Below are 16,355 nucleotides of genomic sequence, written 5' to 3'. Positions count from 1 at the left end.
TCCCAAAAATAAACTCAATTCTCATTATTATGAAACTTCACATTGACATACACCATGTGTCCAAAAGTATATGGGCTCCCCTGCCTTAAGTTTGCTGTTTTTCAAGGTAAGGCTTCCAAATCAGGCAAATTTTAACCCTTTGAAATCTGAGCAAATTGGTTTGATTTCTGTCAAAAAGATGAAAGCACCAGGTCCCTTTAAAGTGTCTGAGTGTTATGAGTTGTTGAATTTGGGGAAACCTGTAAACTTTGTGAAAGTCTGTGTGCAACAAATGATTAATTATTTGTCCCCTGTTGTAAATTCATCCTCCGCTGATGAAGGGGGTGTCAGAAAATAATAGGGGCAGCTATTTCGATGCGCACCATTTGTCAGCGGTGTATTTTGGCGTTTAGGAGAGTGGTTGGCAGCTCATGGACCGTGGTTCAAAGTTAAAGGTAGAGCCCTGTGTGGGATTGTTTTCTTGATCCCACTCCTGTCCGCTTTTGCCAGATTTCTGACCATTAACGCCGGCTCTCAGATGTTTGTGTTTCACTCTTGAATACAGACCCAGAAGTGGTCTGATCCTGATCCGCCACAACTCCCCACCAGATCAGAAAATTTTCTGTTGCTGATTTTACACAGGTTAGTCCCAGTGCTGCTGCTGGCCACCAGTCAGATGTAAAATTTGAGATGAATGGATGGATGGACGGACCAATACTTTATTTGTCCATGTGGGGAAATTTGTTTGCAGCCTTTACAGCTACAGTCACCTGACACTTCTATACTGGCATAACAAAAAGGACACATTATTAAACAAACCACACACCTAACATTGCACCTTAAGTAGAATTTCAAGAGACTGGATGCTGCCGACGTTTTGCCAGATCAGCTTGACTTACTGATCATTGTTTGTGCGTGTTTAAAAATTGAATGGCCTGTGGGACGAAGGACAGTTTGGATCTGTGTTTTGTAAAATTTGAATTGAAATTGGATCTGCCTGAGCTGGCTGCCCCAAGTGCATCCAACATATTCTCATCTTAACTCATCACACGGTGCCGCTCTGTCAGTCACCTTCTGCGTCTACGTTTTAGGTATCTTTCTGGCTCTGCTGTTTACATTGTGATGTCAACAATGCACATGGTGGGATTACAGCAGCGTTTCTTATGTTTACACAACAGTTCATGGCAACCAACGCCGATCATCACGATGGTTGGAATTAGGCAACAAAGTTACAGATGGTTAGATTTAGGCAAAAGTGGCAAATGGTAAGATGTAGGAAAAAAACACACCCAAATCCACACGGGAAGCAAACACCAGACTCCCGCACGAGAGTCAGCTGATGTGGGACCCATCCACCTGCCCTATCAGCGCACTAGCACCTCTTATATTATATCATGTTGTTGTTACCTTCAGCCTTTCATGCATACGCGACCGGTCCTGTCCGTTCGTTTCTCAAGTGATGCCAACCATGCAGGTTGCATGTGGATGCACCCGGTGCCATCTGGCTGGTTGTTGGTGTAAAATAACAATGCCAATGATTCTGTCCGAGCGCATTTTCATCTGACAACATCCAGACGTGTTCTGGTTGGACGCGGCTGGATGGTGTCGGCTTTTGGTGTCACATTTGTACGTTGAAAGCACTGGCAGAGCAGACATATTTGACGAGTTCAGAGTGAGAACGGGCTGGTAGATCCTTTGTGCTGGTGCTGAGCCATGTACGCCCCAAAGATTCAGATTGCAAATAATCTTTTGAACCTTTGTTTATGTATAAATATTGGTTAGTGCAATTTAAAACATTACCAAGTCAAGAGGAGATTGCACAGTTTGTAGTTAGTTAATGAATTTGAGTAGTTTTGAGAAATTATAGTGTTTCTCTGCCTATATTGGCATCAGTAATGTTGAGCATTGGAGGCCTGTAATTTACATAAATGAAAAAGTCACATTTCCATAATGACTACGCTGCCTAATTAGAGCAGAGGAAGGAAATGCTAGCAAAGAGGTAATATATCACCGTGCTATAATAATGCAGCTTTGTCATGTGCTGTTTTGCTTGTGGAGTAAAACTCTTCAGCCTTTGCAGCTGAAATATCTGAAAAGTAACCCTCGAGTCACTGAGGCCAGTCAACAACTCAATCCGCCTTCTGCAGATTTAAGGCCATTTAAATCTGCAGGGCAGTCCAGCCTGCACTTATTGCCCCTTTAATGGAGGCACTGAAAAACACTTTAAACTTAGAGGGAGTGTGACAGTGCATTTCCACTTTTCACCACTTTGAAATGCTTTGTGCCTTGACAAAATTAAGAATTCACATTTAACTGTCTGCATTATATCTCAGCTATTAAGCAGCTTGCATGATCAGAACTCGATTCCACTTCACACCCAGCTCGCCATCGACAAGAGCTGTCTAAGGACACTCCACGCCTTGCCTCCATTGTCAGTAAAGTTAATAGCTTTGACCGGCGCCTTGACAGCAGAAACATCCAACTTTCTATCTGGGTCATACTCAGCAATCCAGCATCAGCTGCTGAAACAGCTGTGCTGGCATTTCTCTCTGTCTCTCCTGTCTTTTTGCCTCCAATATTTCCTCTCTCCTGGAGACAGCACAATCAGCTGGTACTGATAAAGAAATTGAGTTGTATTAGTACATTATTATCTCCCTCACTGTCTTAATTTATTTATTTAAACACAAAATTGACACAGGCAAGGCCACAATGAAGGTCTTAAGCTTATTTCACAAAAAAGTTTCATTCTGAGCGTGCTGCTGTTTTTCTTAGACGTCAAGTTGAGAGACACTTCCTGAAAGTTTTTACGCTCACAACATGAAATTGCAGTGAGAACAGAAAGATAGCAGGTAGATGAATTCAGCATGTGGCAGTGTAGATTGCCCTCAGTCCCTGCCCACAGTGAGGCCTGAAGCCTTTTATTCCCACCCTCTGCCATGAGGGATGATGCAGTTCTTTCTCCAGTTTATTCATCTGGTCTATGTGGTGCAGATTTTTAAAAAAATATTGTATTTGTAGATGAGCTCAGGTCGTAGCCTGCAATTCAGAAGGTGATGTCATTGTGCAGTCTGCATACATCAAAATTGATGTCGAACCCAAGTTTATTAAGATCCATGTCGCACAGTGTAGCTGCACTAAACTTATAAGATTGCAAAGATCTCACAGTCAGCAGGAGGCATAAAAGGTCTATAGTGTGTAAGATTTAGGGGGATTCAGTGTTGCCTACTGATTAGGATTGCAGATAGCAGACAGCTGAAACTTCCGTTAGTGTTCATCGTTTTGTTTTGTTTTTTTAATTTACTGGGAGCTGACGTAAAAACATGTTCTCATCCCAAGTCGTCACATATTGCCGCTTTGCAGTGGACTTTCGTGTCTACATGCTACGCTCTGGGTTTCCTTTTGTGTCTAATGTTGCTGCTACCATGATGTTTACAAAAGCACATGCTGGGTGGCTAGGTTTAGGCAAAGGAGCACATGGTAAGGTTTAGAAAAAAAACATCAAATTCAGACGGGAAGTGAACACCGGACTCCTGCATGAAAGTCCAGGGTTTGTTTGATCCATCCACCTGCCCTACAGGGACTTTCACACTCCTTGCATATATATCTTTATTGGCAGCATTTCAACCTGACAGTGTTCAGCAGCAGCATATCATGCAGACACAGCAGTTTTTTTTGGGCCACCTTTTCAACTGATACTGCCTGTCTGCATATCATGCTGCCACGTGTGACAACCCCACAAACGGTTCTGTTCGACTGGGTTCTCAGCTGACACCGTCCAGTGGAGAATTGTATGGACAAGAAAGGTAGATTTTGGTGTTGGGATCTTGCGCCAAAAGCCCTGCAAAAGCGGCAGTATTTGATGACTTCGGAGTGAGAACAGGCTGGGTGGCCGATGCAAAATGGTAAATGTCCCTGTCTAGAGCCAGTGTTTGGTTTGTCCATTCTGAGCTACTGTAGAAACATGAAAATGCAACATGGTGATTTCTGAAGACAAGAACCGACTCCCTATGTAGATACAAACAGCCCATTTTTGGGTGATGAAAACACAATTCATATTTTCAGGTGATTACACACTAAAGAAAACTTTATAACTATTTGTTATATTGTATTTCCTTTCTTATAATAAATTCCCCTAAATCCTACACACTGGACCTTTAAAATGTTCATTTTATGTCACAAGCTAGTTCATAGCCAAGCATGTGCTTCTCCAAATATTTAGCTGCATCTGAGTTATTTTGAGATACTAAAGGCAAAACAAATGAACGCATAATCTGTTAGGTCATGTTTGTGGAGGAATTTCATCTAACCGAGAAAAAAAAGACTTAACTTAACTAGCGTGACATAATTTACCCACTGCACTGTAACATGTCTCCAGATAACAGGGGTATTTTGGGGTTTTACAAGGAAAAGTCAAGATAGCTGCAGAATGTCATTGCACAATACAGGATCAGCAAGGGGAACTAATCACTTCATAGACCGGAGATGTTTTGGCTTTTAGAATCAGACATTAAGCTGCACATAAAATAAATGGAAGTTATTATCTATGCCGTACGTGCTGCGTTCTCACACACAGTCATGCATAAAAGACCTCTGTGCATTTGCCTAATGAAAACTCGTTGAGTAACCCTGCTCAAAACTGACACACGGAAGAACAATTCCAAACCTGTTTTCACAACCAAAACTGCTTTACTGATCTTAAAATCATTGGCGAAGGCCAAAAAGATGCCATGTTTAAGACTTCAGAGACTTCATAGATAAGCAGCCCGAGGATGCAGAGCAAGAAGCAGCAGGAACCGTTTCATAGCCGACATCAAAGACTAAAATATTCCTCTGGTCTTCTATCATGCCTTTATCACTCTTCATTCTTTATTCCTGTGGAGTATCTTTTGTAATGTTATTCCCTCCAGTCCTTCTTATTCCCTTTTCAAATCCTTTTATTCTGATTCGCCCAATCCTTTAGATTACTTCTGGGTCCTCTTCTGTCTGAATAGAACCAATCTATTTGTGTGTGTGTGTGTGTGTGTGTGTGTGTGTGTGTGTGTGTGTGTGTGTGTCAGCGTGTGCCAGCGTGTGCATGTCCAACTGGATGGATGGGTATGGCTTTGAATATCTGATGAACTTTTGAATGTCAACGATGCATAACGTTCCTCAATATCCTTTTCAGCTACTTCAGATGAGAGAGGGAGGTCTGGGAGGATCTTCAGACGGTGATGAGAGAAAGAGAAAAGGAGAAAGATAGATAGATATACATATATCAAAAAGAGATAGCAAATGTTGAGTTAATCACATCTTTACATATGGCAGTAAATGACCACAGCTGTTGAACTTATGCTGCGTTTGTGTCCCGTCTGCTTTTCTCTAAATACAGTCAGGGAAAATGCTCACCTGACAGTTATGGCTTTACATGACACAGTTTTAGGACAAACCTGAAGACTCGCTGAAAATGACAAAGACTGAAAAACATGCATGATTTAAGGATGTTTCTCTGATTTAGGATATTTTTAGGATTTTAAGACATTTTTTGGATTTAGGATGTTTCTAGGATTTTAGGACGTTTTTCAGATGGATTTGCAGAGGATCTTCCACTGGCACTTTTTTTGATAAACAAGCTCTGTTTTGATGGGTTTCTTTTATTGCTGTCTGGCAACTTATGTGTACTAAAAGGGGGCAGATTTTGACCTGTGGGCTGTAAGTTGAGTATCAGTATCGGGATGACTCTGCATGTCTTCTGCAATAGACAATAAACCTCCTTGAGTCCTTGAACCCTTAAACCATATCCATGAACTTCAGGGTGTGTGGCTTTAAAAACAGATTGTGTTTTTAGGAGATCTTACGTTGTTAACTATCTGTATTGCTTTTTTGTAGTTTTCATAATGAGTTTAATGTGCTTTTGTATGTGATACCTCACACCTACAAGTTGTAGAAAAGCAAATAACCCATACAAATGTATCTCTGCAAGAGGATTTCCATTATTTTCCAGCAAGTCATGCTATCTACTAATGCTGAAAATGTCTGCAATAAGCCATTATAACATTGTACCAATATGTTCTCTGCCTCAAGGCGTGCTCACATCCGCGACTGCTTATGAGCAGGAAACTCGTCTCGACATCACATTTGGTAATTTTCGAAAACGGATGCGGCTGTTGAATCGGGGTCTAATTTCAAGCTAATGTAAGAGGCGTGGATGACAATATTTATTTGACAAAATAGTGAGAAATTGCAGTGGAAACTAAGCAGGTAGAAGGAATCTGATCTGTGCCTCAATATTGGTGCAGCCCTGCTAAAAAGATTGGTTTGTGGCTGGATCAATAAAGTCTGAAAATTAGACCTCTGAGGCTATTTACCAGGGCAGCATACGTGTGTGTGTGTGTGTGTGTGTGTGTGTGTGTGTGTGTGTGTGTGTGTGTGTGTGTGTGTGTGTGCGTGTGTGCGCGCGTGCACACGCGTGTTTGTGTCAGCGTGTACAATTCTCATATTTCTATCTTCTTGTGGACCTGTTTGACTCTTGCAAAATAAGGACACACTCACAAGTTTTACTCGTTTGTGAGGCCATGGGATTCACTGTTAAAGTTCTTTGCAAATGAGAAGGCGTAAAAACTGCTGAAATTCTAAAACACACTTTAAGAAAATAATTCCATACAGTTATCTACATTACACACATCATTCAATGCTAAACAGTAGCTGTAGAGATGAGATATATTTTGTTGTATTAAGCTGTAAACGCATTTATCCCCGCATTTACCGTTAAGTAGGGCATTTTAACACGGGCTTTATGTGGACATTAGAGGAAGTGCAAATTTTGGCACTTCCACATTGGCTTCATTTTTCAGCTTCAAATAGCAAAGACTCGAACTGAAAATAGCAAAGAGTCAAGGTAGTAGTGTTTCAAATTTAACACTAGGGCTGTACCCAGTTCAGAGTTATGCCAGTCAAATCAGTATTCATTAAATACTGATTTTCGACAATTTGTGCTTTCCATATAAAGTTTTACATTTGAACGGGGCTCAGCAGGATGTTCAGTGTTACTTTGGCAGTCACATAATAAAAGTAAACAAGTTAACTGCTCTAAGGATGGGTTGGAAATGTGCACCAACAGTTTTTGCCAGCAGTAGATATTAAACAATAGCCAGAGACTGTATTGTAATAAGGGCCTTAAGATGCAGTCCCTCCTCTCCTCTGTGCTGCTGCCTGCATGCCCGCAGCTCTCTGTACCAAAGAGTAGCATGAAAGTCACTCTGTGGCAAAATCAGGGGGCGAAAACATCCTCAGAAGTACACTGTACAGCACACCGACCATAAAAAAATCTGGTAGACTGAGGGGTCTCCAATTGATGACTCGGATTTTTGAATTTCATGGTGCAGCCCTATTCAACACGTCAGTTCACAGTTAGCAGGTAGAAAAAGCTATTTATTTGGTGTTTGTGTGTAAAGTTGTGGTGAAAAATACCATTTTTGGGAGAGTTTAAATTTTTAATGCAGTTTGCTTTTGCAAGAGATTTGGTCATAGTATGTGTTTCAACAACAAGGGCCTTCATTTCAGAAATTTTGTTTCAGCAATAGTAAAATAAATGGTAAATTGAGGAAATGGATTTGATAAGAATTCTCTCAAGTAAAAGAAATGTGTGAGTGTGTGCACTGGCGTGCTTGTGTCTGTGGGTGTTAAAACAGAGTAAATTACCAGGATATTGAACTTGTAAGTAAGTTAAGGTAGAAATGAACAAGCTGCAGTATTGAAGCAAATGTGATTTGTAAAAGGCAGAAAAAACAGCCAGGCTTTGATAAAGAGAAACCAGCAGCAGAACACCTTTGAAACACAACCTTACCGCGCCGTAGGATAAAAACAAAAAAACAACTTTTCTCCAACAATGACTTTTCTTACTTTAAAGAGACTTTAGAAGACATTGATTTATTTTCTGAAGGAAAGTTGGGAGTGTATTAATGATTTTAAAAAAAAAAAACAAAACAGTTATTTCACCAGGGAGTCACTTTGATACAACAAACCAAACCAATTACCAGACTTTAAAACTTTTGACAGATAGTACGTGTATGTGTTTGTCAGAGAAACCCAATTACTGACCTTTCCAAAACTTTAACCTTTGACAGGATTGATCTGTTTGTCGGTGTCTATTCATCAGTAGGAAAGAAAAACAATCTCAGCCTCCCTGTGGGATCAAATACCATTTACATGTTTACAGAATCTTATGCCAAGGTGTGAATTTCCAACAAGCTCTCACTTTCACAGGAAACAAATGCAAACGGCAGAGTGAGGGGTGGAATATAGAAGAGCCTGCCGGTTAATTTTCCAGGTCATTATAAGCCGGTGGTTATAAAATAGACATATTGAGACGGTTGTCATTGCACTGAAGTAAAGCCTATTAAAACTGTGACCAATCTGATCAGTGTACGATACTGTAATGAGCTCTTTCTCTTTGTGTGTGTGTGTGTTGGCGTGTGTGTGTGTGTGTGTGTGTGTGTGTGTGTGTGTGTGTGTGTGTGTGTGTGTGTGTGTGTGTGTGTGTGTGTGTGTTGTAGTAGGTTTTTTAGTCCATTTCTTATCCATGTCTATAAATAACAACTTTTCTGGAATTAACCTCATTGCCTGCTCCCTCTCTTAAACACTCCTCCTGAACGTCTTTGTGCTCCACTCGACGGGAAGAATCTCTTCATTATGTGCTGAGACAACTTTGCAGCTGTTGCTCAGCTGTGTGTGTGTGTGTGTGTGTGTGTGTGTGTGTGTGTGTGTGTGTGTGTGTGTGTGTGTGTGTGTGTTGCTTGCGTTGTCTCCTCATCATCAGAGCAGATGGCTGAGGGAAACACCATTGATTAGCCTGTCTAACTACATTCCTAGCTCTCAGTAATAAGCTCACCAGGAGAGTTTAGGCATTTTCATAAAAGATGTCTCGGTGGCAAACAATCGAGTCTGTCTGTAAACAGCCCTGACAGAAGAAAACACAGGCATCGTATGTTTCTGCAAACCATGTATGTCACATTGCATAGATACCCATACTCACCTATAAACACATCGACAATCAACTGTAGGAAGGACTTATAGTATGCTATGACAGTCCATGCAGTATCATGATAATTTATGCTTCATCATAATGTTTCATTGTTGGTGTTAAGTGAAGTGTACCTGATGTCATTAGACTGAAACTCGCTCCCAACATATAGGGCTCAATGCTATCTTCTCTCCTAGCAAGGAATAGGGATCAAGACTAAGGATCAGAACCCGGTTCTTTTGAGGACCCGGTTATGCTTTCCCAAAACCTAAAAATTAATCACTTTTTTTTTCCCCCCAAAGACTAAGACGAGACAAATACTACAAATCAAATCAGTACCCAGACAAAAACAAAAACTTAAACTTATAAATCAATTAAGATAAGTGGCCTAAGTAAATAAAAAAAAGCAACAGCAAAAAAACAATGATTGGATTTAAATGGCGTGACTCAGCTCGAGATGTAATGTTACATAAAGGGACCCATGGGACACAACAGCAGTATTGATAAGCTCAAATGTTATTTATTTTCACTATTCGGTGTAACCCCACCCACAGCGCCACTCTCCCCCATTGAAGCAAACTTTACAGCCTTTGTCACGCTGCCAGGCGCCTGATATTACTTAAGTGGAAGTCTCCGAATCCCCCTCACACACTCTTTGGATAAGGGATGTCCTTAATTTTGCAAAGTTAGAAAGAATCAGGTTCATAATGAAGGGTTCGCTGAGGAAATTTTGCATGATGTGGGACCCCTTTTTCAAACATGTACAAGAGCTAGACTTTCCAGATATCCCAGAATGATTGGCCATGTATTTAAGAGACATTTTTTGAAGACAACTGAATCGCCAGCCAACAGGTATTAAAACAAGTGAAGAAGAAATCTGGTGCTCAGGTGCATGTGAGGGTGGCTGAACGTGCAAAGACGTTTGGTTACGTTTAACCAAAGCAAAAGATAGAGGGAGAGAAATGCAATTTATTTTGCAAAATAATTTCTTTCAAGGGTGGGAACACAACCACTGTGACTAAGCACGTCAACATGGTGCATCAAATTAAAACTAAATGCAGAACCTTTGACTCCTTCAAATCCGTCAGCTGCTGCTGCGGCACAGCTGGCTCAGTCTTCATCATCCTCTCACAGCAGCAGTTAAAACACCCAAACTTTGTAGCAAGTTGCATCAGTTAAAGATAGTAATCCAAAGTTAAAATCGGAGTTGAAATCAGCAGGATAAGAAGTAGTTAGTTAAACAGGTTGCAGTCATTGTAATATGTTCAAGGTCGGCTCAGTAAAATGACTATTAGGGGAAAAGGTTAATAAAACGTCATCATGATGTGTTTAAATGTAACATCAGTAAAAGAAAAAAAGTTGAATAATACAGTTAACTGTTTTCTGTTGAAAATGTATTGTTGCCTCATCTTTCAACCAAATAACAGAAAAATATTGTATTATATAATAGTGGTATCGATAAAGATGTTAAGGAGTCTCGATAATGGTATCAATATCAACAAAAATTAACAATCCCCATCCCCAACGTCAACGTCAAAATATGTCATGCACCACTTGAAACGCCGATTTTATCACCAAACTCCACACTGTTTTTCTTCACAAAGATTTGGCTCTGATCAAATTGTCATCTGCTGAAGGTCGACACTAAACACCAGAAAATCAGGCGAGCTTACAGGCTTTCTTCTGTCCGAGCTTGTTAATGTGTACATCTGTCAGGAGAGATTGCTATCAGTCTAACAGAGCACTGTGCTAATCCTTCTATTAGAGGTTTTAAGAAGCCGTGACAGGAGAGGAGATAGCATTAAGCCCTCTCTGTTGGGAGCGAGCTTCAATCTATTGACAGATGCATGTTTAATCGCTCTTATTAGCGTGCATGCACATACACAGAGAAACCAAAAATCTCACCCAGAAGCATCCTCACACACTCATACACACATCAAACCACGCTGTTGTCTGTCTCAGGGTGTTTTTTAACAGCAGCTTAAAAGCTCAGCGGCCGGTTCACAGTGTGATAATGGCTCCTATCTAGAAATGTCCTGTTCCTGCAAGACGGTCATCATTCTCATCAGTTACCTCCTCGGGGCTTCCACACACACTCCTCTGCAAACACACGCGCTCTCAGAGTCGGAGCACGCAGCCTGTGTTTCGGTTTGCTCTGAACGCTGCTGCTTCTGTACTCACTCTGTCGTTCCTCCTTGTTCTCGACACGTTCTGCTTGTTTGGATTTCGTGTCAACCTTGATCCTCCTCATTTGCTTTACTCATGTCAGGTTGTCTGGGATTCTTTGTCTTCTGCTGTTCTGTTAGACTCTGGGAAGTACACGTCTCATCTTCTCATCTTTTGGTTTGAATTCTTTAAAATACTTAAGGTGTGTTTGATTTACCTCAGTAGACATTTTTCCAGCTTCAAAACTGGGCCAACATTTGCATTCATTACCATGTCCTTGTGTTTTGTTTCTTCAGGTATGCAAAGTTTTTTCAGTTAATATTTAGCCTGGATCTGCTTTTCCCTTCCTGACCTCTCTTCTCCCTCCTTCATCACTTACCCCTGAATATTTCCTTCTCCTTTTTACTCATTTTTTTACTCCTTAATTAGATCAGTTACAGGTGGATGTTTGTTTCTCGCTGCATTAAATTGAAAGAGACATTTAGAGACCTGGCAAATTTTGCTGTTGGTGTAAAAAAAAAATGCACTTAACATTCAAAAAATAGCCTACTTAAACTACTCCCTGCTGCTAATGACCGTGCTCTCTGTAAATATAGATTACAGCTCGGCATTTTGCAAAGGTGCATTATTATAAAATGCAGAAGTATCTGCTGTCTCCGTTTTGGTTACATGTAATTTGGTGAAAAGAGTAAAGCTAGTCTGCCCTCAACACGTTTTCATCCAAAGTTGTCAGATATTGCTGTTGTTCTCTATATGTTATGTTGTTACCCCCAGAGTTTCAAACCTGACGCTGTCCAGCAGCATATCATGCAGACATGACAGTTCTACGTCTATGTGTCATGCTGCTGTGGCAGGTGATGTCCGACCATCAGGCAGCGCGTATTAACGACGTTTCTTTCCGGTAGCATTCTCAGCTGATGACGTGAAGCGGCTTTTCGGGTTGAAATCTTTCACTGAAAGCGCAGCAAAAGCAGTGGTATTTGACAACTTTGGAATGAAAACGGGCTGCTGCTCTAGATGCTTGGCATGCAATGATGCCCTCGATAATGGCGTGCCTCAGAGGCCTAATCTTGGTCCATTACTGTTTGCATCACACATAACATACATTGTTATTTCTAATCTAATTGTGGCACTACACCCACCAGATAAACAGACTAAAAAACAACCTTTTGGGGGGTGTAGAAGGCACAGGAAAGACAACAACACGTTCCTAAATAACACCCACACAAAGGACCTAAAAAGCCACTGGAAACATGTGATGATGTTCTCATCCAAAGTCGTCACATATTGCTCGACTTCTGCGTTTACATATTACGATCTAGGTATCCTCTGCATCTGCTGTTGACATTCTGGGATGCTGCTGCCATGATGCCAACACAAGCACATGGTGGGATTACACTGCACGTGGTTTTGTTTAGACAACAAGCACATGGCTGCCATCACAAGGACGTCAAAAAATATGCATGCTGCCACGGATGATTAGATTTAGCTAAAAGAGGCACATTAAGGTGTAGAAAAAAAAACAAATTCAGACAGGAAGTGAACACCTGACTCCTGCATGAAAGTCCCACGTTTGTTGGATCCTTACACCGCCCCTCCTGTCCGCCCTATCCTTTTATTATGTCAATGCTGGCAGCATATCATGCGGATGCGACAGGTTCAGTCCAGCTACATTATCAACCTGCAACGTTATCAACACAATATGCAGACTGATGCATATCATGCTGCTGCAGTAGGTATCGTCAGGGCATCCTCTGGTGTACAATAACACCACAAACGGTTCTATCAGTTGCATTCTCAGCTGACACCATCCATCACACGTGGACATGAAAGGTGGCTTTAAGCACTGCAAAAGTGACAATATTTGACTTACTTAGGAATGAGAACAGGCTGATCTTTTCACGGTCAACAATATAACAAAGGCAGACAAAATTCCCGAGTAAAAACGAAAAAGGGACATTGTCACAAAACCACACCTATATTTAGTAAATTGAACAATGTACATTAAGAAAAATATAAGTGCAGACTGCTGTCGTGAATTTCTCCACAGCTAAAGATAAAGGACTCTCTCTCACATCTACTGTGGTTGCATGGAGGTTTTTGACGGCCTTCATCAAACAAGTTTCCTCCTGATTCACTGTTTCTGTTTCCCAGCAGAATGTCTACTACACCAGCTCACAGCAGCTCCACCTGGGAGTGCTGAGTCCGACCATCGACGATGACGACAACAAGTGTCTGGTGGATGTGAACAGCAGACCCAGGCTGCTGGAGTGCAGCTACGCAGCAACCAAACACATGAAGCTCACCTGGACGTTCACTCAGGTACAGCAAACTCTAAGGCTTCATTCTCACTGCACAAAGACCTGCTAACACCCGGTAAGATCTGGTTTGTAAATGCAATGGCAAAGTGTACAAACAGCATTCGCTCTGTGGTCAAATCAGTCTGTGGGTATTAATGGCCTCTGGTTCTGATGGGCATTGATGGAAACACACCTGGATGAATGCACTAATTACAGCTCCTTAACTGGCAAGTTGCAATGACAGGCTGCCACTAATTACCATCCGTCCTCACCTAAGCAGCGCTAAAACATCGATCCACATTAGTCTGCAATGAGTTTGAAAGAGAGACTGATAAATAAGAGATATACAAAGAGAAGTAACCATCGTAAAGTTTCCACCGACTTCTGTCTGTGCTGCTGTCCACTGTTTACCAGCCTGTCTGTGACATCATCCTCATGCAAGAAACAATATAAGAAAAAGATTTCTCTTATTTTTGCTCGTGCCCAAGATTTGGTCCTAATTTGTTAGTACCCTTTGCTTTTTGGGATTCTCCAATGTTTTCTTATTTTTGCTTTTTCTGAGGTGAGAGAAAATTTTACAAGTGGTCCAGAACACTCGTACCAAGAAAAGAGGAAAGCATCTTGCTTTCACATAGTTATCCAACACAAGAAAAAATAAGTTTTATATTTGAGAAACACGTGAATATAATTTAATCAAATTTAGTTTGAGTATTTGTAATGACTGGATTATTAAATTCAGGGTTAAAAGATAATACTATGCTTGGTACATTGATCCCAATGATTGGAATTTCAGTTTCTGTGTGTCCCTCTGCTGACCAGTGGTGTAATTTCACTAAGTACATTTACTCAATTACTGTACTAAAGTGCAAATCTGAGGTTATTTTTATATTACTTGAGGATTTAAATCTCATACCATATTTTTTTCTACTACAAAACACTTAAGAGGGGAAACTTTTTACTCCACTTCTATTATTAGATAACTACTTAACAAATTAAGATTTTTGCGCACAAATCAAAAATATGAAAACATACAAGTGCAGCTGAAACAAAAAGTCAGTTAATCAATTAGTTTATTTAACAGTATTCCTACATCAGTTTCACTCGGCTTCTTCTTCTCCTTATTCTTCTTCTTCTTTTTCTTCGTCTTCTTTCAACCTCTTTGGTGTCATGTCTCCAGTCTCGGCCATGTGCCAGAGTCTTTGCACACAGCTCAAAACCGGTAATTTAATGACGCTTTCTTGTAGTGTTGTGCAATGTGTGGAACATTTCTTTCCAAGTTAACCAAGCGGTCAAAAGCAGTCAAACCAATATGCTCAGGTTTGAAAGTGTCAAGTAGCTTGTAAATGCAGCACAGGAAAACTCATGCAGTCCAGGTTTCAAAGGGTTAAGAGAAACTTTAAGAAAATTTAAGAGAACGTTGCAACATGAGGCCCATTGAACAGACACACCAAAACGACCCCCACACACATAACCATCTGCTGCAGAGCCATGTACACAACTCTGCTTTACTGGCAATGGGAAAGCAGTTTTTAGCCTATTTTTAGTGTTTAAAAAAACATGCGTACAAAGGCTAATTTTGGTGGGAAAGGAGTATAACAAAGATCCACAGTTGTTCATGTGCAGTGCAGTGTTTGCAGACAGACTCTTCATGCACAAGAAAGACAAAAAAAACCTCCAGCTGTGAACATGTTTTACAATTTTCAGGTCTTCTGGTTGGATGTATGTTGTCTTTGATCTTAGTGGTTTGCTACTTGGTATTCTGGATGGAGCCCAAACTTCCTGCTGGTTGTCTGCTGGACCAAAGCTGCATGGTTTCAGAGTGCATTTATGTAAATAATTGAGTGGGATTCACGCCTCCTCCTGTCCACTGTGTTTCTTTCTCTAAGAGGCACCTCTCCTGTATTTGTTAGAGCACGGATCATTCTTTAGTTTTTTTAGGCGATAGGGGTTTTAAAAGCACATCTTCTTTCAGTAATGAGCTTTCATACATCCACAGCGTCTGACTTTTAACAACCCTCTGTCTTATTTTTAATCTTCACACTTTTAATGTTGTCTTAGAATGTGACAGATAAGTAGAGGGAGCTGGATAATTAGTTTAAAGCAGACACTACTGTATTCACGCCTTAGGCATCTCTGGTCTGTGTGTGTGATTTCGTGCACTTCTGTGTGTGTGTGTGTGTGTGTGTGTGTGTGTGTGTGTGTGTGTGTGTGTGTGTGTGTGCATCTGTGTCTGTGCTGGGTTTTTTTTCCCCAGACATCAGACTGAATAAGAGGCTTATACTATCTTTCAGATCCATCCTCTCTCTCTCTCTCTCTCACCCATTGTCCAGTGCCCTCGGGGAACAATACCTCACATTACTTAAACTCCTCAGTTGCCTCAGTGTCTGCAGCCACTGGGCACACTGGCAGGGGAGACTACCCCTAATTAGCATCGGCCAGAATCAGAAACCTCACTTCTAACTCGTGTCACACGTCAAGGAGATGAAACCCATAGGCACATCCCACTGGGGTTCTGGAAAGATAACTCCTTTTTCTTTATGAAAAGTTTGGTGGGGTCACATAAGGCCTGAGACTGAACTACCAGCAAACAGAACAAGATAACAGAGCAAATGAAATGTTATGTATGAACCCTAGCAGCCCACTCGCCAGAAGAAAATGTTGTCATACGTACATTTCAGATACATTTGCACTTTTCATTCATATCATAACAACATTTTTATGCAACAAATATGGTTGTTTTACCTCTCACATCTACATATTACAAGCAAGGTGTCCTTCAGGTTGTTCTTATTCCAAAGTTGTCAAATACCGCTGCGTTTACGTGGATTTTGGCATAAGAACTGCACTAAAAGCCACTTTCTGTGGCTATATGATACTCCACTGGGTGGCATCAGCTGAGAACACGGCTGACA

General features: G+C 41.0%; 1 protein-coding gene across 1 annotated transcript in view; it reads left to right on the top strand.

Annotated features, from left to right (window-relative positions):
* Window positions 1-16,355, top strand: part of LOC121950260 (polypeptide N-acetylgalactosaminyltransferase 18-like) — a 161,762-nt gene that overhangs the window by 133,452 nt on the left and 11,955 nt on the right. Inside the window, exon 10 of the mRNA XM_042496204.1 lies at window positions 13,301-13,465. Coding sequence (XP_042352138.1) covers window positions 13,301-13,465 — 165 coding nt within the window. The remainder of the gene's footprint in view (window positions 1-13,300; window positions 13,466-16,355) is intronic.

Source organism: Plectropomus leopardus, chromosome 11, assembly GCF_008729295.1.
Source record: "Plectropomus leopardus isolate mb chromosome 11, YSFRI_Pleo_2.0, whole genome shotgun sequence".
NCBI lineage: Eukaryota > Metazoa > Chordata > Actinopteri > Perciformes > Serranidae > Plectropomus > Plectropomus leopardus.
The sequence above is the reverse complement of the archived record's forward strand: the minus strand, read 5'-3'. Positions and strand labels throughout refer to the sequence as shown.